The sequence below is a fragment of the Tetrao urogallus genome, assembly GCF_951394365.1.
Source record: "Tetrao urogallus genome assembly, chromosome: 11".
NCBI classification, from domain to species: domain Eukaryota; kingdom Metazoa; phylum Chordata; class Aves; order Galliformes; family Phasianidae; genus Tetrao; species Tetrao urogallus.
Window position 1 is genome coordinate 14,674,028 of NC_136824.1, and position 22,165 is coordinate 14,696,192.

Consider the following 22,165-nt stretch of genomic DNA (forward strand, 5'->3'; position numbering starts at 1 on the left):
CTTGCTTTCTTTCCATATGCCATTCCAATCTATTTTCCATTACCTTTATCTCATTTTCACTTTTTTTTTTAACCTTTCCACAATCCCCCCATCTCTGCCCTGCCTATCCGCTTTATTTTTTCACTTATCCTTTGTCAATAGCACCATCCACTCAATTCTTCCTATCTTTTTATTTGTCCTTAAAAATTCTGTCTTTTTCAAGACTCCTTTCTGACTTCTGTCCACCTTTCCTTTACAAAGAATCTCCTTTCTTTCCATGGAGCTCTCCTAGAATCCCCTGTTGCTGTCCTTGAAACTCAGAAGGAAAGCCTAAGCATTATTCTTTGAAGTGCAGTAGTCCTGTGGCAGTGTGACTCAATCTGAGAAGCCAAACGATTTTGTGTAACCAATCATCTGTCAGGGACTCAGTACATACAGTTGTCACTTGTATATCTTTTTATCTGCTAGCTTTCCCAGTTGCTTCACTCCCAGCTTCTTTCCACTGGATAAGTAAGAAGAGACAAAAGGCTGCTCTGATATTTCTGCTGCTTTTGTGCATGTAAATCCACAGCAGTCAGGAAAGAGCCGCTCTTGTGCAAAGCAGGTATGTGACCAAACCTAGGAATGCTTCTACCAAGTCTGCTAAGGAGGTGGTGGTCACCTTGGGCTGAATATTTTCAGTAACTAAACACCAGGGAACTAGAAAGTGGCACAGGGACCATTTTAGTGCCATCAGAGCTGGTTTTATTTTGACAGAGCAATATAGCCTTAATGGTGCTAGTCATCATATTCAGCCCTACTGCACATCATCATTTAACTGAGAACATTACGTTTTTAATTGGCTGCTACCTCATGTGAGCTATGCAGTGCTACAGGTGGATTAAAACATGGATGGCACGCTGCAGATATAGGATTTATGTAATTGATAAAGCCATGGAATAACAGACTGCCTCTGCCAGCTGCCACACCAGCTGAAGTAGATCTATGATAATTACACTACTCAAGAAACTTTACGAGCTCTGAAAAAATATTACCAGGCCAAAGAAGCAAAGCATGCCAGCAGCAGAATTTGAAAGTTCCTTACAGCATTCTGGAAGACTCACTGTACAAAAAGAAAAAAACACCAAGCATGTGTAGACAGCTTGTAACCCCACTATTGCTCTTTTTGATCAGATCATACTGGACATCATTCCTTGTGGTAAATAATATTTTAAATGCATTTCTAGTGTTATCTCGGATGAATCAGGAAAGTGAGATAATAGTTACTCTGACAAAATGTTTGTGGTGTGCTCAAAGGATTTTTTTTATATATAGATATATATATATATTTTTTTTTAATTGCTGTTCAGGCTTTAATGACTTCAAGAGTGAAGTGCTTAGATGGAAGGGATAGGGTGAATTACACTAAGACTAGCATTTGCTTACCAGAGACAAGTCCCTGTTTTACCCACTAACAAAAGATAGCTGTTAATTTATCAATAACTGTGTTTAGCTGTCCTTACACTTACAATTACTAGCATTTTATTTTGCACAAATGCAAAAAGTTGTCAAACTTTGATGATACGCTCTTGGATAATGCGCGAGTTCAAAAAAAGGCTGACATAACAAATAGTTGTATTGGTCATCATTATAGATGAAGTGCAGTACTGGGACTGATTATGGTTGGCAGATTGTAAATAGTTCTGCCAAGTTAGATACTTTGTTCTGTTCTGTATCTGGTGCCACTCTATGGCATGTTAAGGACATGCTTATGATAAAAGAAAACTGAGGAATTTACTGGAGATGTTATAATTAGCCACACATTAACAGATGCTAACTGTATCTTAAATTTTAGGAAGAAGTAGGTGTCTGCCTTGCTAATAAAACAAATACAGTGATCAAAAACAACATAAAATCCTGCATGTAGAATGCTACATTTGTAGGCACTGTATTTAGTAAAGACCTTTTCCTCTTTAGCCATGGTATTTCTGAACTCTGATCTTATAAACCAAGCTAAAAGTTCAATAACCATTTTCTGTTTCCCTCTTCCAAGTTGTTCATGAAAATACGGAAGAATATTACATCAAAACATGCTTCTGAGTCCCTCTGCTCTTTATATTCCTGTCTACATGGCAACATATCAGTAATAAGTACACTGAAAAATGTTTGGCCTGCTTGTATCTCCTCTATCCAAATGATATAATCTAGAAAAAGTTACATGAGACAGCAATTAAAAGCCTTATTCAAGTTAGTAGGTGATGTTGGCTGCTTCTCTGCTGTGGACAAATATATTCCCTTGTCACAAAAGAAAATTACTGATTTGACATGATTTACTTCTGACAAACCTGTGCTGATGCTTGCTTTTCTCCAAATGGTTGGTTTGTTTTGGCATCTGACAGTTAAACTTTTCTGTAATTCTTGGTGCTACTTTAAAAAAAAAAAAAAGACTGAAACTGTGTTCATAATTTCTGGAAAAATATAATTGAAACAATGTCATTAAATTGCTCCAATGATTTTCCCAAACATAACAAGATGAATTTTCCTGTGCCCCTCTAATTTCGATATATCTAACATAACTAGATATTTTCTAGACGTTTCTTTATTGTAGCTGGAGGTCTTATCAATCGTTTTCAGCTGTTATTAGTTGCATACAGTGGAGAATTTTAATAAAAAACAGAGCAAAAACATTAATAACATGTTCCTTCTCTGAGCCTCTTGTAAGAGTGAAAATTTGACTATATTTCTGTAAGCGTGGCTGTAGAGTAAGAAATGTTGTGAAATGATGATACTCAATACTGAAACATGCATTAAATATATGTTAATAGTGGTCAATTCCTTAGGAAAAGTATTCTCCCAAAGATTGCCTCTTTTTGAAGACTTTCGGAAGATAAGGCTGATCATAGCTGCAGCCTTTGGGTGTTGTTTTAATATGAGTAATTAATAATCAGTAATCTACCTCAGGCAAATAAGATGGTAGCATGGATGTGGTTTATGAAAAAGTTGTAGGTTGAATTTTTTTAATGGCAAGATATGAATGTCACGGTCAAAGAAGTGAATGGCTTTCTTGTTAGGTCCTAAGTGCAGGTAATGGAACTTTCGGAGACACAGGTACACACATTCTGAATTAATCTCAAATCTTTTCCTAAACTGAATTATAGATCTCAATCTCAAACATTTTCTCACACATCAAATAATCAAAATCAGTCATTGGAAAGCGTGACAACAATTATATTTCTAAGATTCAACAGTGCTATTTCTCTCAACAGCAAATTTATCCAAACTTATTAGTTTCCCATTAGTAATCATAGGATTGCAGACTAACAAAAAATGGCTCTGAAGCAATCAATGTTATTCATGGAGATGTTTAATCATAACTTACCTGTGTGTCTGCATTTAGAACTTTGATTCTCTGTGTGGAGATGAACAGGTCCACCTCAGTCAAGGCCTGGGAATCTCCTTCTGAGGTCTACAAGACAGATGCTTTGTTACAGTGGGAATTTTAATTTCCTCTTTAGAATGACAAATTCACGGATCACTTCAAGCATAATGTGATGTGAGCCAATTGCATTGTTACACCACTACAAAGACAGTTATTCAAAGGTGTTTTACATACATGCAGAGGACACATTGACTGCATAGGAAGAGTGAAGCGTACTCTTGTGGATAAGAGTGAATTTTCAGAGCCCCTGGGATTGACTGCTCAGGTACTATAATTCTCTATGAATAGCCAGGAGAATCAATGTGGCAGTTTCTTCCCCACTGTCTTATTGATGCACATCAGTTCTTGAGGCACTGGAATTGAGAAAGTGACTTCCATCAGCTGCTTAGCCCTTGCTGTCTTCAGTGAGCTCACAAACAGAAGTTCAAGATGATGCTCAATACTGTGGTTTGGATGGTTTTTTTTTAGATTGTTTCCCCTAGAAAACACAGAACTGAGAGCTCACCTAACATCTCTTACTGCACAGAGAGCCTTTAGGTAGGTGTACTGGAGACCTTAAATTGTAAGCACTGTTTTTAGGGAAATGATATACCATAAGAAAACAAGGTTACAGAGCAAGTGGGGCTGCAGAATAATGCCAGGTGTTTTTTTCTTAAGTGTGAGGCCTGGCCTTGTGCCAGGGAGACAACAGAAGAGAAGGTGGCAAGGAAGCTTCTGCCTCTCATCACGGCATCATGCAGGAGTGTACCCAACACTCTGAGTCCCAGCAGGAACCTATTTATTCCTCCAGGCTGTTTATCCACAGTGCACCTTTGCAATCAATATTTACCAGCACCCACCTTAGCAGCCTCAGAATAAAAAGGCCACAGACCATATTACCTTTTGCTAAATGCAGGCATCAGTCTCCAGATTACAACTGTGTTTCTTTGATGACATGGTGCAAGGAAGAGTGATGTATTTGCTATCCTTTTTTATAGCTAAAAAGGCTTAGCTATGCCTATAACGCATTCATATTAATTCAAATTAAATTAACTGCAGCAAAATGCAAAGCAGCACAAATCCACTTTGGCAGAGATTACTTGTGGTGCTTTTTATCCATGATTGTTACGAGGAGATTAATTTCAGTGATATTTTTGTTAAATATAGTTACTTAACTAATGTATATTTTTGATTAGGTGAAATGTCTCTTGAATTGCTCCAGCTACTACTTGGTTAATGTACTTTATCTGTTTTTTAAGTACTGACAATATTTTAGTAAATATATGTCAGTCATAGGCATAGAAAACAGACCTAATTGCTTTGGCTGGCAAAATACAAATCAGGATTACATTTTAAAAGTCTCCTGGAAAACACTGAGTGTATATCTGGACTGAACAAATCAGAAATATTAAACAGAAGAGCAGCATCAGACAGGCACTCTAGCAAGTGAACAATGAAGAAAATGAGTTAATTTTATTCCATCCAGCATTCTATTACTTAACAAAGAATAAATCAAAATGACAACTTTATGAGGACCCATAATGAAAGACACAATGCTCTGTGAGGAACAAATACAACAGAAATGGAAGTAAACATTAGAATTCAAGAAAAACAGTTTACACACCGCTTTTTTCTTGATTTTAGCCGCCTTTTGCATCCTCTGAAGAGTAGCATAAAAAAAGAATGCAGACAGATGTACACACAAAAAAAGAGAAAAGACAGCGTGTGAAATCAGGGAAACCTTTTGACTATGAAATCCAGACTGCTGAAAATTAAAAATCTGGGGCCAGTGGGAGAAGGATGTGCGAGAGGGAAGGGACTGTCTATAGCTTATGCTGTTCTGGAGCATAATTGGATTTAATGGCATTATGCATGTTGTTGATTGATTACCAAAAAAAAAAAAAATACCAAAGAGTGTTGTCTGTTATCAGCTGCTCATAACATTTATCCTACTAAATATACAGCAGTCTAAACTGATAGTACATGCACTATTTTAAATGCAAGTTTTTCTATTAATATTATAGTAATATTAGTCATATGTCCAAAATGTAATTGTCATACAAAACGTAACTTAAGTTCCTTCAGAGGCTATCCAAAGTAGTCAATTATACCTGGCAGGTTGGGATTGTTATTGCTTCAGACTTCACAAAAGGCTAAATAGAAATTAAAAGGTTTGAAAAATCAAAATAATTCAGTATACTAACAGTCATTTTCACAATCTGTAATAAAGGAATTAATGACACAGTGGGAAACAGTCAGAACACATCCATTGGTCATTGGAATATTTCCTAATTACAGTCTGCCGCTTGTCTTTAATATATAAACTCTTCATACAGCTTTCAAACGATTTCAAATAGACTGTGGAGTAATTTATATTTTGCTCCTAGGAGAAGCTGTATGTTTCTTCATGACAAGCACTGGAAAATTATGGTGTCTATTCTTCTGGATCTGTACTCACCGAAATGCACTTCAGATTAGGTTTGAAGCTGCGGATCTCATCATGTTTAGAGATCAGCTGTCAGAGTACCAGAGAGTATTCTGCAAACCATAAAAATCCCCTACCTTAACACGGCTCACTGCCTCTTGAGCCTGCATCATCCTTATGTTTTTGGAAGGGTTGCGCTCAGAGAGCAGCTGTGTAGAGCCCAGGTAATTGGCTGCAAAGATGATTCCATCAATGAGGTCTTCAGGTTCGCAAGGTCCTGGAACTGACATGGCAAGTTTACTGTTACTGTGTCTCAGAAGAGGATAGAGATGAGAAACTGAATTAAGGCTATTCATGTCTGGGAGAAAGATGTGCTCTGTTTCAGCATGAAACCTAACAGTAAGTAGGCATCTTGATGCCATATAGTAATATATAAGGCCTAAATTCAGGGACAGATAGAACAATATAGGCATTAGTCTGGTACCAATTGTATAAAATGGAGAGCTGGAGAAACACGTCTCAGAACAAAGCAGAATGAAAGCCTCACAGTCTGAGCAATAGCACCTGCAAGGTCATACAGCATTTTCCCCTGAAAGCAGGGAAGTCACGTAAGGCAGTTATGGAAATGAAACACATGGAAAGATTAGGAAAAAATTAGTGTAAAACAGAGGGAAATAGTGGAACTTAGTATTCCTTAATTATTAAACCTCATTCAGCAAAATGCCTTTGCATATGCTTAATATTCATTATGGAGTGTCTTGTGAATTATGAGTAAATCTTAGAACCTTACCCAAGTTGTTTCTTTCCAAAGATGAAGAAGAGGGGACAGGGACAAGAATAAAGGACAGCATTTACTTCTTACTGGGACTATGCTCATCACCCTCTTTATTTAGCTGTTAAACTTTACATCGAGCTTTAGTAGAACAGCCATTCCAGACAGAATCTGAAATCCCTAGACTGCAAATATTTTCTGATGCCCAAGAGTTTTTTTAAAGAAATTTTCTTTCAGCTCTGTCAACTTGACAAGCGGATGATTTCCATTAAAAATGTGAAAAACCTTAACAAAATCCTTCTGAATCTAATAATTTAAAACATCAAATAAGCTTTTCGTTAAGATCAAGTCTTTCAATATCTCAAAAAATGATCCTTGTTCCTGCAGTGATAATTCGTTGAATTACATAATTAAAAAAAAAAAAGATAATTCCAACAAAACACCATTTACTGTATCTCTGATCTTATTTGTTTACAACTGTGCACCATTAAATTTTTCAGCAGGCAAGTGATGCATTTTACATGGTAGCTCTTATGATGATGTCATTCAGACATCCTCTCAGGCCTAAAACGTAGTTTTGTAAATCTGTACCTCTTTCAGCAAGCAAAAAACATATCCATGCTGTATCACACTGATATCTTGCTTCACAGATAGCAAAGAGGAAAAAAAAAAGTGATTTTAATGCTGGTTAGCAAAATTTCATTAGATACCTGCATCAATACCATCATTCAAAATTAAAGTGGCTTTAATTTTGTTTACCTTCACTCTTCTCAGGCTAAGTAAATCAGGCTAAATTAAATCAGGGCTGTGTTAACTCTGAAATACACTTACCCACATAATGTTTAAATCAGTTTAACTAACCTCTGCTGGCAGTTAATTTAGATGCATGTTATTGAAATATTTTGTATGCATAAAGACAAATAAAACTGGAATGCTTGATACAAACTCTAATATAGATAGTACTGCATCAAGCAAGGACCAGAATTCTCTCTCCTAGCAGAATTTGCCAACAAAAATTAGAAAAAAAGATAGTGGTTATTTAAAACATCTCGGTCCCTAAATGACTTCCTTCCTATCCCAAAAGTTCTGGCTGAATTTAGGAAAGCCTGTGTTTAGTTCTAATTGTTTTCAAGAATGTGAAGTTAGCTCTTTTTTTGTTAAATTTGTCCCTTTCAGATCTTTGAATATGACATTTTTGTCTTGATTTCCAAGCGACTGCTGGCTGTGTCAAAGGCCTTCCAAAGACAAATTTAGAGACCTGTTTGTATGCATATACTATTGGCAGCTCAATGCATGAAACAGTAATAACTCAGTGTAGCTTATGGGGTTGTGAAATTAATGAGCGTTACAAAGGAAAGAACAAATTCTTCTCATATTTTGGTAGTTTGATGCCAGCAATAGTATTTTTAAGAAGTTTGTCCAAAAAATTCTTGAAAATGCAAAAACCCTGGGGTTTTAAGCAGTTCTGTTATTCTAATTTTATTTATTTTGATTCTTCAAAAATTTTTCCTTTTGGTTAGATACAGTCTCATCATTTCCTCATAGAGCTCGCATTAGTGCTTTGTGCAGAATTATTATAGTGGTAACAAGTTGTGCTGCATTAAGTATAAAATAACAGCTCGTACGGAATGCTTATCAACAGATAGTACAAAAAAAAATCCACAACAAAACCCACCAAAATCACAAGCATGCGGGCCAGAAAACATTTCCAACGTACGCTTCCCATCGTGAGAGAAGTGGAAGGTAGTGTCAGAAAGGTTAAGACATCTGTTGGAAGGGTGTAAGGAATAGTATTGAAAATTGCCAGGGTCAAACTGGGTTACCTGAGTATTTTCTTTCCTTATCTGTGATGTTTAAAGAATATAAAAATGCAGACTTGGCTGAGATCCCAGCTCATCAGAGCACTTAAGCGTGCCCTTGGCTGTAAGTATGTGTTATGCTTACTGATAAGGAAGGGAAGGAGAAAGACATTTGGATGCTGAAGACTGGAATTTTATGTTGGCTGTAGATATTTATAAAAGTTAGAGAACTTCTTCTGAAAAATTTAAATTTCTGTACCATATGAAGACAATAGAGATTACTTGATTTTCTGCTGAACTAGTAATACTAGAAAATAGTATATTGATTATTTCTAAACCAAAACAGGAGACTCTAAAAATGTTTAAATTAACTTATTAATTATTTTTAAGAAAAAAAATCAATAATGCAACGTAACTGAATTTAATAAGGTCTTGAGATCATATGTTTTATATTTATCTAAAATAACATGTAAATCCAAGATTCAGAGAGTATTAGGGATTGCACTCAAAGCACTGAAGCACCATCAGCTGCCTGCTGAGAACCATTGTGCTCCGTGAAGTCACTGAGACCTCAGGATGTGTAGCAGTGCAGCAGAAAGACTTCTGGTAAGGAATAAATGGCCACAGAGCATATGTCACCTTGCAGAATGTCTACCTACAAATTCCATCTTTTGGCTTATTTCGCTATTTCATCTTGGTTGAGACACTGCAAGGGAAATGAGATTTAAGGTGACAGGATAAATATAGGGTGGGAAAAAAGCAAAACTCGTGAACACTGCACAAATTACCTACAAGCACATACTGGTACAACTACCGAAATAACTACAATAGCAAAGACACATCTCCTATATGTTTTGCACCAGCTATCTAATTTGTTTTTATGTCTGTAATTCATATGCAAAACTATAATGAATGTACAGAGATACAAATACAGCTATTGTAGCTGAGGAGTCATACTGTATGTTAAGTGCCTCGACAGCTGAATGATGACCAGAACATGGTTATGGTGCCATCAAGAACAAGGATGTTAGCTGGCAGATTCTTTTTCAGTGTGCAGAGGTGTCCCATTCTTTTTGAGACACAATATACAAATTAATTATGAGAACTATGAATGGTTTTTGGGTTCAGAAAGCAGAGATTATCTATCACAGAATTGCAGGGGTTGGAAGAGACCTCTGGGGATCATCAAGTCCAAACCCACTGCTCACAAGCTCCTAGTGAGCTACATTTATTTCTGTTAGTGCTCTGTAATACCTGCAATAGGAAAAGCCCGATGGATGGCTTATGCCCTCACACTGTGCTACTTGAGAAAAAAAATCAGAGACAGCAGGAAGACTGAACTAAAAAAGACTCCTATGTTACTAAAAGAGAATACTGACCCCCTTCCAATGGAGAGCTGACGGGTTTAAAAAGAGACAAATGTAACCTTTTTACCCCAGTAAAATAAAAGGCGTAGTTGTTTCTGCCAGTGTTGTTAGGGATAATTTTTTTACTTTTTAAAGCTCCATTAGTGCTGCCCTGCCTTTATAATTGTCCACCATACACTCAGTAGACGCTTATTACAAAGGATCAGCTTGCTGTCTTGTCTCTCCTGCCTTTGGGAAATGCATTTAATTTACTTCTATTTAGGGCCTGTTAGCCAGTATATGCCAAGCGTGGAGTGTAGTTTCTGTCAGATGTCAATTGTGTAAATGGGGCTGTCTCTGAACTTTCCATTTGCTCTAGCTCTTCAAAGAAATGATTAGAAGCTGCTAGTCAAGCTGACAGGATCAGGGAATAGGTGAAAAACACATGGAACATTCTAATATTATTCTAAGTCACAGTAACTTTTCCTTGAGGTGGGAATGGCATCAGAAATAAAGTTTTTATCCTTCATTTATGGTTCACATTGTAGGGAAATGCGTGTCAGAGCAGAGGAGTCAAATCCTTTGCAACCTCCTACTGCCTTCACTTGCTTTATGATGTAGACACTTCCTTTGTAGAAAGAGCTGTGGGGCTGGGTATATTTTCCCCATAGAAAGCTCTTCAATTTCTCCTGCACGGCTATTACTTATTTTCCATTTGGAGAAAAGTCAATTTATTAAAACAAGAAGGTGGACTAGGATTGTACTGAATATCATTATCACTCTTTGACTGACAGACAATTGAAGTAACACATGAAAACGTGGTTCTACCAAACCCAATCACCAAAGAGGTGATTATGGTTCTCCTTGTCTCCATTTTGTACTCCTAATTTTTTCTCAGATTGGGAAATCCTCTCCCATTTGTGCCTACAACTGAGATTCCCAAAGTGCAATATAGGCGTCACATCAAAATGACACAGGGGCTCTGAACAGTTCAGTTGCATGACTCCTTCCTCTGTGCAGAGCAATAAAGAACAGGCTGCTCTTCTACCTCCATAAATCTCCAACCTGGTAGGACCCGCTGTTTTCAGCCATTTTTTCTCCTTGCAAGTTTGTAGCTATCTCCATCCTTACATTTACTTTTGCCCATTGCTCCGTTTCTCCTTCTCATCGTCATTAGCTCTCATTGTCACAGGTATGTATAAGAATATACCTTATTCTTATATCTTATTTAATATTAAATTAAATATTATTTCCATACATAGTGTATTCTGAACAGAAATAGGTTTTAGTTTATTCTGTGCACTTTGGAGCTGCTTCTCTTGGGTTTGACTTTTTTTTAGAATTTTGATTTATAAAATATATTGGTTTTTAATACTTTAACTATGGATGATGCAAAACTTACCATCAACAAAACTTGGAAATGAGGACACTTTCTTTGACTGTTGAAAAATAAAAATAATACATGGTATAAATGTAATGAAATAATTTTCACAAACTGAAGTGAATTCATATTACAAACAGCTGACTATTATTTAAAACAAACAAACAATTTCCTCTGTATAACTTTTGCATAGCCATTATTTGCAACAGTGAAACACATTGCATCATAGTAATTAACCCAGCCTGTTACATAGCTCTGTTTACCTGGAATCTTGAAGTATTTTAAGCAGGTTCTATCATACAAAAAATAAGGGGGTGTGAGGAAAAAAATGAAGTCAGCTGCAAAATGAGCAATGAAAACCACAGATTCCAATCCCAGTCCAGCAACTCATCCACTGGATCACACTACGTAATATCCCAAATTTACAGTTAAGAACATTTAACAGTATTTCACAAAACAAGAATCTTAGTCAGTGAATGAATGAATGTCTCTGATTGCACTCTACCTAAGCCTACCACTACTGTCTATACTCTAAATAAACAGATCAAGTCCTGCCCTTTGCTTGGCTTATGTTGGCCTCCTCAGGCACTGCTGTTTCCAGGAAAGGGGCTGATTTCTCTGTTATGAGAAAAGGCTTCAGAAATCTGTCTCCTCAGTAAAGTAACAGGCTAAATACGGTTGTATATTTGTGAGAAAACTCACTGCTGCTTTTAAGTCTGAATTTTACTTGATTGTGTCTAGCCTCAAGCATAACCTCATTGTGCATTCCTAGATGCCTTGTGCGCTCCACTCTTGAGAGACAAGAGCAGCTCTGCCTATCACCGTGCCTTTTTCACAGCTGACTGAACAGGGACACGTTCACCCCAGAGGCCACTAAAAAAACTGAATCATTTGAGCCCTCAGAACTGAATGAGGTGCTTCGTATTAGGGATTATTGAAAGAACTGTGAGAATTAAGCAGTCCTCTGGTTTCAAAGTCTGGCATTTTAGAGGAAAAGAAAACAAGGATAAGCCGATTTCTTTTTGATGTTGCTTTTACTCTTCAGTAATACAAAAAGAACTTCTGAAGTGTTCTCTCTCTTCTTTGTGTCATCAGAAAATTCTAGGCTTAAGTATATACTGTGGATGGTTAAATAAAATGAATGTGGTAGCAAGTGATTCATGGATTTGGTTTAAAGATCCGAACACACAGTCACAGAATTTATTGTCAGTTCAGGAAAAGAAAGAGTTTATGTAATGTGTTTGTGAGAGGGAGAAAGCTGACAGTTTGGTAACTTCTTTCCCTCGTGGAAGCTCAACCAGCAGGATGGCCTAAAGCACCTACCTCAGGTGTGTTATTATTGTCAACTGGGCCATTGAGGTCAGAACGCTGCTGCTTCCTTGGCTGTTCTATACCATTGCACACCTGTAAAAAAGAGAAAGGACTTAAAATCCTTTTGTCTTCTGAAAAGCTTAAAAACAAAGGAAATTTCAAGTCAGTGCTGCAAGGATAGTCAGAAAATTTTCATCAGAAAATGTTATTTCATCTGAAAAGAATTATTTAAGTTTCAACCGAAAGTTGTATGGGGAAGAATAAATTACATTCAGAAAATCTTAACAAAAATGCATAATGCTTTAAAATATGAAACAGTATGTAGCATTTTCTCTGTTATTTTGTGACAAGCAGTCATTTGTCATGAACCTGTTCTGTGTAGTTATTTATATGCAATCAATATTCATTATTGATACTGAAGTATATTAGGGTACTGTAGTTGAAATTTCCTATTTTAATTTAGTATATATGAGATTAATATAAAAACATTGAGGTGTTTAATTATAATAAAAGATCAACTTAGATGTAAGTAAGGCATTTCAAATACCATTAAACAGCAGTCACACCACTGACTTAAATTAAGATGATGACTTTATTTCAATGCAGATGTTTCATGCAAAATGAAACAGATACCGAAATGTTGAAATAGTTCACAAACCAAAGTCAGAATTTTAAAATATGTTTATGCTCAGCACTGGACAAAATTGCAGCAGTCCTAATGGCACCTCTGATTGGAAAAGAAATATCCAGCACTGTCTCTAGGATTCTCCGTTCATGGGATATTCCTTAGGGTATCTCCCTCTTTTTGGGCCAAGCACATGTACAGAAAGCTGGCAGCGCAGCTTCAGGCTTCTGAATAAATGTAGAAGAGAAAATATAGGAACGTATTTGAGAAAAAAAAATGAGTCGTTTAAACCAGGGAATGCTCTTTTTCTTCTCAGGAGCAAAGTCCTCATGGGCAGAATTTCTCAAGAGTGACACAAGTCACAGAACAGCAGCACCTGGTACAGGGACTGCACGTCCCACGTCTGCCAAGAAAGAGAAGTTTTCCTGACACTGTTTCACTGTTAGAAATCTGGAAAGCCAACCTGATTTTTTATGGTTAACGACATCCCACTTCCTTTTTTCTCTGTTTCCCCATTATGTATAAAAGAAGAGAGCCTAAATGCCACCGTCACTGTAAGGCTGGACAAATACAATTCTGTACCAACAGTTGTGCTGAGCCAGTATTTTACAAAGCATCAGCATGAAAGTTACCTCTGAACAAAACTCCTTGTCTACTGACTTTCAAATGCATACGTAGCTGTAGATCAAAGAATGTCTCCATGTTTGTCTCTAGGCAAATTATTCCCTGTGAGTAATGTTTTGTCAGCTAAATAAAATGTGCAACTGAAGCAGCTGTATTAGTGCTGCTAGTTCCATAGCAGTAATGTTCAGGTAAGACAGCATACACAAGGAAAAAATTCACCAAAATACTAGGCACAGTTTTTGGGAAATAGAATACCTGAAACAGATTGATGCACAGAGCACCACGACACGGGGAAGCAGACCAGTGCCCTGCCTAGATGGCTGCAGTAGCTAAGAAGCTTACTACGTCCTTGTGTGCTTAGTAATGCTATTTTGTTTGAGACAAGATAAATCTAATCATACTGCAGGGTGAACAGATACAGAGCAGCGCAGTGATACACATTAACATGGGTAAACAAATACCCAAAGCGCTTTAATAATAATAGTATAATAATCATACATTATTCCCTAAAATAGTAGGATTAGACCAAATATGCTTTAAGCAAGAAACATGACATGGCCATAATGAAGATACATTGAACTGTAAAAAGAGTGACAGCAAATAAATTAAATCCAGTACAACAGAATTTTAATACTTCTAAATCGCTGCCAGTTCTGATTACCACACACTTGAATAAACTGAAAGTGCACCTGCATATCAAGAAAGAATTGGTTGGCTGCTTTATTAAGCATACACTGGATGCTCTAAAATACTACTGAAAAACGTCTGTCACAAATCCTAAGTAGAGGTGGACTCAGCCCGTGGGATCACAGTTCCAATTATGCTCTTTGATAATAACTCCAAGGAAGGTTCCATGTAGCCTTACTGTAAAATATCACCAAATACATGGATGACATTTCATTCTTGAGTTATTTCCAAGCACATTTGAGCTAAACACTTGCAAGGTATGGTAAGTGCTTTACACCTTGTCTTATTGAATGCATACTTATTTAAACTATTCTGCTGTTACTCTTTCAAATCATTTGAGTAATGGATCATTTTACATCCTGCAGTACCCTGTCTTTTCATACCTATTCATGTGTACACAGTGAAAGAACACACTGTAAGGTAAACTTGAAGACATGCATTTTTTTGAGAGATCATTCACTAGGATAAGGAAGGAGTCCCTGTTTGTAATCTGTAGAAAAGGAGCTCAAGGAATTTGTTCTGCACAGAGTTGCTTTGCTCATGTACGTTTACCTCCACTTTAAGAACAATACTGTACACTCTTCCTTAAGCAAAACTTGTTTCAAACAACTGTAAGGTACTGTGGTTGCCCTTTGGGTGTCACTAACAACCATCATGCAGTCTGAATGCAAGATACCCAGCAACTATCAGAACATTAAAGGTGTGGTGCCACTGACATTTATGTCTCTGAGAGAGCACCAAAGCAGTATCCAGCATTACGTAGTAGAATATAAGGCAGCTGGAAAAGTCATCTTGAGGCTGGGAGGAGAACCAGACTGCACTCACTTAGCAACAGCACAGGTGGTGCAGAAACAAACCCACGGTTCCACCCACACCTTGATTGCCAGCCTGGGGTCACCTGGGCTGCTCTCCCCAAGGCCATCAGACCCCCTTATAATCACCCTTCCCTGCCCTTTGTGGGTCCCACCTGCTGCTAAAGTTGGTAATGAGTGAATGCTGTTGGTGTTTAGTGTACAAATTACTTATTCCACTGAAAGCTGTACTTCTTTTGAGTTAGAAGCTCATTTCAGCTATGTGGTTCTTGAGATTGTGCTCTGAATGCTGTTGTGGTACGCAGCACTGAATGTGCACTTTTCTGCTGGAAACGAGCAGGTTTGTCTCCTTTTATTTCTTTATTTGGAGTAATAATTTGAGAGAGGAATGAAAGATTAGCTTTTCTGTAACTGATAATCCTCTTGGTAAAGAGTTGAAAAGCACTGAGTGTAGCTCAAAGGCAGGGTAAGGTTATATTATAGTGTTTTAAATGCCTGCCAATCTCTTCACTAGCAATGCTGTTCAAATGCTGCATCAAGTAATGTGCTCAGAAACAGATATATCTGCTTATATACACTGAAGCTAATTTGCATCTTGAGATGAAATAATTCCACGAATGAAACGATTACAATCTTGACTAGATTGTAAAGTTGTCTGTTGCATGAGTAAACCAGCAGGTCTAGATGTTTTTGCCTAGATATGTTTTTTTAATCTCTAGAACAAAGGTGAAGCAAATGGGTACTGTTATGTCTCTAAACTTCAGTTTCTAGTTTCTTGATCTCCAGTGGTGGTTTCTGAAGGTGATTTATCATACAGGATTTTCTCCTGGTATTTAAATGCTACTATGTCTCTAGAAAGTTATCAATGTGCAACGAAAGTATCAATTTGAATCAGGAGAGGTAACCTAGTAATAAGCTTGCCATAGTGACTGTATGGGGACTGCTGAGTCATGGCCTGAACCACTGATTGAGCAGCTGGTCAGCCCTGGAAGCACAGGTGAAGGTAATGATGCACTCCACCCCTTAGACCTCATTTAAGAGCTGACTGCCACTGAGGAAGGATGTCTTGCTGGAGATCTCTCCTTTGGGAAGTCCTTCTGTGAGCCTAGATCTTCAGAGATGGGTGAGTATTCCTCTTTTTGTAACATCTTCTCATTGCACCGGTCCTGCTGCTGTTACAGTGTTATAATTCCTATTAAACTAAATTTACCGTCAGAGGGTTGGGGCTGTTAGGTGCTGGGAAGGAGTGCTGGTCTGCCAGAGGGGAGAAAGTTGCCACAGAAAGATCTGGATAGGCTGGATCAATGGGCCAAGGTAAAGTGTATGAGTTTCAGTAGGGTTAAGCTTTGAGTCCTTTATTTTGGTCACAGCAACCCCAGGCAACCCTACAAGCTTGGGGAGGAGTAGCTAGAAAGCTGTCTGATGGAAAGAGACCTTGGTGTACTGATGGACCATTGGCTGAATATGAGCCCAGCAGCATGCCCAGGCCAAGAAGGCCAATGGCATCCTGGCTTGTATCAGGGATGCTGTGGTGAGCAGGACTAGGGAAGTCACCCTGCCCCTGTACTCGGCACTGGTGAGGCCTCACCTCGAGTACCGTGTTCAGTTTTGGGCACCTCAGTGCACAGAGAACATTGAGGTGCTGGAGCAGGTCCAAAGAAGGGCAGCAAGGCTTGTGAAGGGCTTGGAGAATGTGTCCTATGAGGAGAGACTGAAGGAACTGGGGCTGTTTAGTCTGGGAAGAGGAGGCTGAGGGGAGACCTTATTGCCCTCTTCCAATATCTGAAAGGTGACTGCAGAGAGAGCAGGGTTGGTCTCTTCTCACTGGTGACAGGATGAGGGGAAATGGCTTTAAGTTGTGCCAGGGTAAGTTTAGGTTGGATATCAGGAAAAACTTCATTACAAAAAGGGTTGTGAAGCACTGGAATAGGCTCCCCAGGGAGGTGGTTGAGTCACCATCCCTGGATGTGTTTAAAAACCATTTGGATGTGGTGCTGTAAAGTGTGTAAAGTGTGGTGTGTAAAGTAGAAAACGTGGAAAATTGAAGTTGAGTAAGCAGTAAGTTACAGCAAAAATATGATCTAAGTGTATCCTGGGTTTGCCAGGTTTCTCTCTGGCTTATCTAGTGCAGATATCTTTCTATGCTTTCCTGGAAATATTTAAAGAGAAAGATTCATAACATGAATCTCTCACATCCACAAGTTTTCAAGGTTGAGTATATGTGTTTACAACTGGAGGCTGACCTGCACACAGAGTAGATACTGTGCACAGAGATAATGTGTTTGTTTTGCAAATCTGTAGCTTGTTGGGTCTTTCCCAGATGATGGAGATTAGTTGCTAAAAGCAGACTTACCTATACTGGAACCTTTAAAATAGGTTTTTTGTTGTGATTTTTTTTTTTTTTTTTTTTTTTTTTGCTTTACTGTTTAGTGCTTGATATGCAAGGCTATTAGCTCTTAATCTAGACAGTGACTTGGTACATTTCCTAAACATATAAATAATTTTTCTTCTGTACATCAATTTCAGTTGCTGGAAACTAACCTAGGACTTTATATATGGTATAGTCAGCTGTGGGAGATGGGAGCAGAAACCTTAAAAAAAAAAAAAAAAAAAACCAAAAAAACCAAACACTAAAGACAGTGCAGTACATGCATTTTGTGCATTTATGCATGTTTGTTTGCTTATTGATTTAAAAAAAAAAAATACAAACACGTTCATGCAGTTTTTCGGTTAAAAATAAAAGCATCTAAGTTTACACTTAAAGAACTGTGGCGTTAATGTTCCATATGCAGTACATGAACTTCCACCTCATTCCTTTTGCCACAGTATTTTGTACTGTGAGATACGCTTATAAATAACCGACATTTGAGTAAGACCACAAATCCAAGGATCTTCTAGGCAAGAGGTCTAGCATGAAAATCTAACACCAGTGGCTTTGGGTTTTTCTCTTTTTGCTCTAGATGAACTTGATTTATTGTAAATAATATAATTACTACCTTGCTTTCACAAATGAGAGACGCTTTCCTCTATAAAGTTCAGTAACTGCCTCCAGCTCTTGCACATTTTATAGTGAGTATCAGAAGAATGCCTCAGAAGAAAATTTTACGTGCTCCAAACTCTGTGAGGTCTGATGCTCGTGCTAAAGGTGCACCCAAACCTCAAACTAATGGCACTTAGTGAACTATTAAGTGCCAAACACATCTTGGCAGGAATGGTACCATAATGTCCTCCCATCTAGCCTGATTTCTAGAAAGAGCTGAGGATGGGCAACCTGCAGTGAGTGAACAGAACACAGCAAGATAAGGCTTAGCCTATAAATTCAGATGATACTTGCCTAAGGTTAACAGTCTTTTAAGTATCTCCTTTCTATCCCTGGAGACTTGGAAGGAGGCTAGGGGGAAGTCTGTCCACTCACGTCTTCATTTGCCAGCCTTTGTGTGTCCACACTTCACATCTTCAGCACTTAGGGGCTTATGTGCCCCTCTCCCCAGCGAAGACACAGCAGTTCTTCTCCATCTCCTTTACTGTGAATTAGGAGCATGTCTCCTCACCCTGCTGACTTATCTCTTCATACAGATCTGAAATGGATGCTTATATCTACATGAGGAACTACTTTACTTTTTCTTCTTATTTGAAGAGAGAGGTGAAATACTGTGCACTGCTTCATGCTCTATCTGTTAGACAATAGCATATGGGTTTCATGAAGAGTGATTGCAGAAATTCAAAGGCTGTATGCCAGATAGTGCCTACCAATCCCAACAGCTCCTTCTATGTTATTAGAAAAGATTAAGGCATTGGTCCAAGACTGACTGGAAATAATGTTTAAAACTCAAGCAGCTCAGTGACGCCTGGGTCCCTTTGATTATTTTCACTCCAGCAGCAGTTGCATCAATATTCTTGTGCTGCAGAGCCCTGGTTGTTAGAAGTCTGACACGAATAGTAAAGGTGCAGTGCAACTCAGCTCTGTAAAATAAACACTGAAAGGGTACAAAAAGATGTTGAAAGAAAAGCCTATTTTGAAGTCTGTTGGGGACTAGCAGTCATTCAGGATTAAAACTAAAAAAAAAAAAACCAACCAACCACTTATTCAACCATACATAAGAATTCACTGCGTAACTTTCTTGTTCAAAAGCTCTTCTTATGAAGCAGCAGCATTGAGCAGCAGCTACTGGTGTGCTGGATGAGCCAGCTCTTTCTGACACCCACTAGCCTAAAAAAATCTTGCAATTCCTCGCCAATAACTAGTTGCTACTCAAAGCTAGCAAGTTCATCAATCCTTAATCGTGCAAGCTAGCACTTTAATGCTGGCAAATGCTAAGCTACTGAATATAGTAGGTTATGTGTTTCAGTTCTAATTATACTTTGAAAATAGAACACAGAATACCTAAAATTTGCTGTGGATACAGGAAATCTGTGAATACACCCCCGAAGGTTTTTTGTTCATTGTTCGTAAAAGCTGACCTGTTTCATCTACTCGTACTTAGACATTTGATTTCTTTTTGTTGTGTTTTTTTTAGAGGAATTGATATATTTTGATGTCCTTTTTTTTTTTTTTTTTTTTAATGGAATAGTCTAGGATAAATTACTTCATTAGACACGGGGCATTACAGTATTATGATTTCCTATAGCGATAGCTTCTGTGAAACTGAAACAGGAAATTTATACCTCTGAAGCTTAAAGTGTTTTAATTAAAAGATAATATACAAAATAACCTAATTATGTTTTCTAGTCTGCTATCTAAATACTCTTTATTTTACTTCTTTCAAGCAGATCTGTTCGTTAAAGAAAATAATATTCAGCTGCATACAATTTCAGAATAATTAGATTTTGCTTGCACGTGGTGAGAGATGAACAGTCAAAGCTTCAAAGTATCTAACCTGAGAGGAGTCTTATGTCATTTTGAAATTCAAAAAAACATTGAAGAAAACCTCACAGCTCTGTTCCTCTGGAGCTGAAATTTGAGCTTTGTTCTCAGATTCCTTTTTTTTTTTTTAGGACTTGTAATACAGAAGACCATGCATCGTGTAAATCGGCATCAACATCATTGTGGTAAAACTGATGAATACAATTTTTTTGTACAAGTGAAGTTTCTTGTCCAGATCAAGGTAGTACCAGGTAATACACAAACACAGCAATATGCAGACATTTCTTGCTGTTGGTTTTCACATATGCAGCATCTAGTGTTGGTTTGTGCTCTATTGAAAGCAAAGAAAATTAAAGCTAATTGGCTATGACGGTAGTGAAAGAGGAGACCTTAATGGAGGGGAAAACCCCTCAACTATTTCAGTGTTGACCTTCAGTTGTAAGGTTGTATTAACTGTGTCTCTATGGAGGGGAGGAAAGGGAAATTACAGAATTACAAAACTGTTTTGCCCCATGCATCTAGAATACCTTGTTTCGCTTAGTTCTCTGATTTGTGTAAGAACAACTTTCCTAGATGGACCTAAATTGACTATATTAAGCACACTTTCCTAAGCATGCAATGTAGTTATGTAGTTTGAATGCAATATAGAGTAAAAGCAAAACTATTGCTCTCCAGTTCTGTTTGGAATAAGTAATAAGCATAACAACTGTGTTAATGCCTCTGACAATCAGGATAAAAAGAGAACCTCATACCTGCTCTTGTGGCCACTTCTGCCTGTCCTCTGGAGTTCTTGATTTTGCTTTAAAACCTCTAGGCACATCTCCACCGTGCTTAGAAGCAGATGGGATATTCAGTGATTTTGGCCTGCCTTCGTGCCTGTTAGCACTGTGAACAGCTTCTCCCTTTGAACAAGTCTCTTTATAGTCATGTGCCATGCTTTCAGTCCCAGTGTGCTCTGGACTCATCTCTGTCGTACTGTTTATGCTGCTCATGCTCATACTCATTTTGATTTCTGCTACAATCTGGTCAATGTCCTCTTCCTGCTCTTCCAGCTCTGCATCCTCTTTTCTAGAATGATATGGCGATATCCCCTGTGAGTTTCCATTAGCCTCTGCTGGGTAATAGTCCGGGTAGCCACCTTCACTTTGACAATATTGTATATTCTCATCTTGGTCTTGAATCTCCAAAGATGATGCTTCATCCTCTAAAACCTGAATGCCATTATCTTGACCTTCCTGCCACTCTTGCCTGTCTGTCACCTCATTTTCATCTTGGTGCTGAATTTTACCTTCAGACCACTCTTCTACAGCTTCTTGACATTCATCTGTTTCAACATGGTGTTCCTCATTGGCAGCATATTCTTCTCCATTGCAGTCCATTCCTTCCAGGTAACTGTCATCCTCTGGACAGTATCTGATGTAGTATGTGATCCCTTCCTCCTCTTCTGGCAAGCCTTCATCATAGTCCTCCTCCTCAGAGGTGTTATTCACATAGTCAGAGCTGGAGTCACCATCTCCGCTGTGATCGTTGCACTCATGTTCCAAGGGTGTAGGACTGCCTTGTCTGATGGCTGTTAGTTCTGCCTCCTTTGCTGGGTAATCTTCAATAGGAAGATCACTTTCCTCATTTTCAGGCTCCCTGTTGTGAGATGAAGTTGGGCAAGCTCTTGCTCTGTGATCCAGCATGCTGGCTGTAGTGCTCTGACGCTTCCTGTTTGCCATAGCCAACTCTTTATATGACAATCATTTCTAAGCAATTACTGTAGGGAAGATGGAAAAACACATTCAGGAAAGGTCATCATCAGAGATCAGTGATGCTAATAAGAAACAGCAAGTGATGGATTAAAGTGGCAGAAAGGTTGTGTTTATAAGCATTTAAACTAGATTCACAGGCACCTAAATTCTAAAATGCTTGTGCTGCAGAACTGTGATATTAAGTGTAATGACTTGCATACTAAAAGGAACAGAAAGAGAAGGTCCTACACTTACACAAAGCATGTTCTAATGTAGCATCTTTTTTGTGAATTTGATAGAAAATTCATCTGGAAGCTTTAAACTGTGGCTTTTTCTTGCCACTAAGTGTTCATGCTTTGATTGCAATACAGTAAGCTGTAGTTATTTTCAATTTTCAGCTTAAACATGGC

The 22,165-nt window shown here is 38.0% G+C and overlaps 1 protein-coding gene across 2 annotated transcripts in view; it reads right to left on the minus strand.

The window, feature by feature from the left end:
* The window catches only part of APBA2 (amyloid beta precursor protein binding family A member 2), a gene marked incomplete at both ends in the record, with an annotated part of 38,342 nt that extends 16,599 nt beyond the window's left edge, over nucleotides 1-21,743 (minus strand). Inside the window, 6 exons of one of the 2 annotated variants that reach the window (XM_079541142.1) lie at nucleotides 3,338-3,424; nucleotides 5,001-5,036; nucleotides 5,939-6,084; nucleotides 11,121-11,157; nucleotides 12,423-12,503; nucleotides 20,775-21,743. In XM_079541142.1, the coding sequence (XP_079397268.1) occupies nucleotides 3,338-3,424; nucleotides 5,001-5,036; nucleotides 5,939-6,084; nucleotides 11,121-11,157; nucleotides 12,423-12,503; nucleotides 20,775-21,743 (1,356 nt within the window). The remainder of the gene's footprint in view (nucleotides 1-3,337; nucleotides 3,425-5,000; nucleotides 5,037-5,938; nucleotides 6,085-11,120; nucleotides 11,158-12,422; nucleotides 12,504-20,774) is intronic. The other variant, XM_079541143.1, reaches the window with a different exon arrangement.
* Nucleotides 21,744-22,165: the final 422 nt, after the last annotated feature.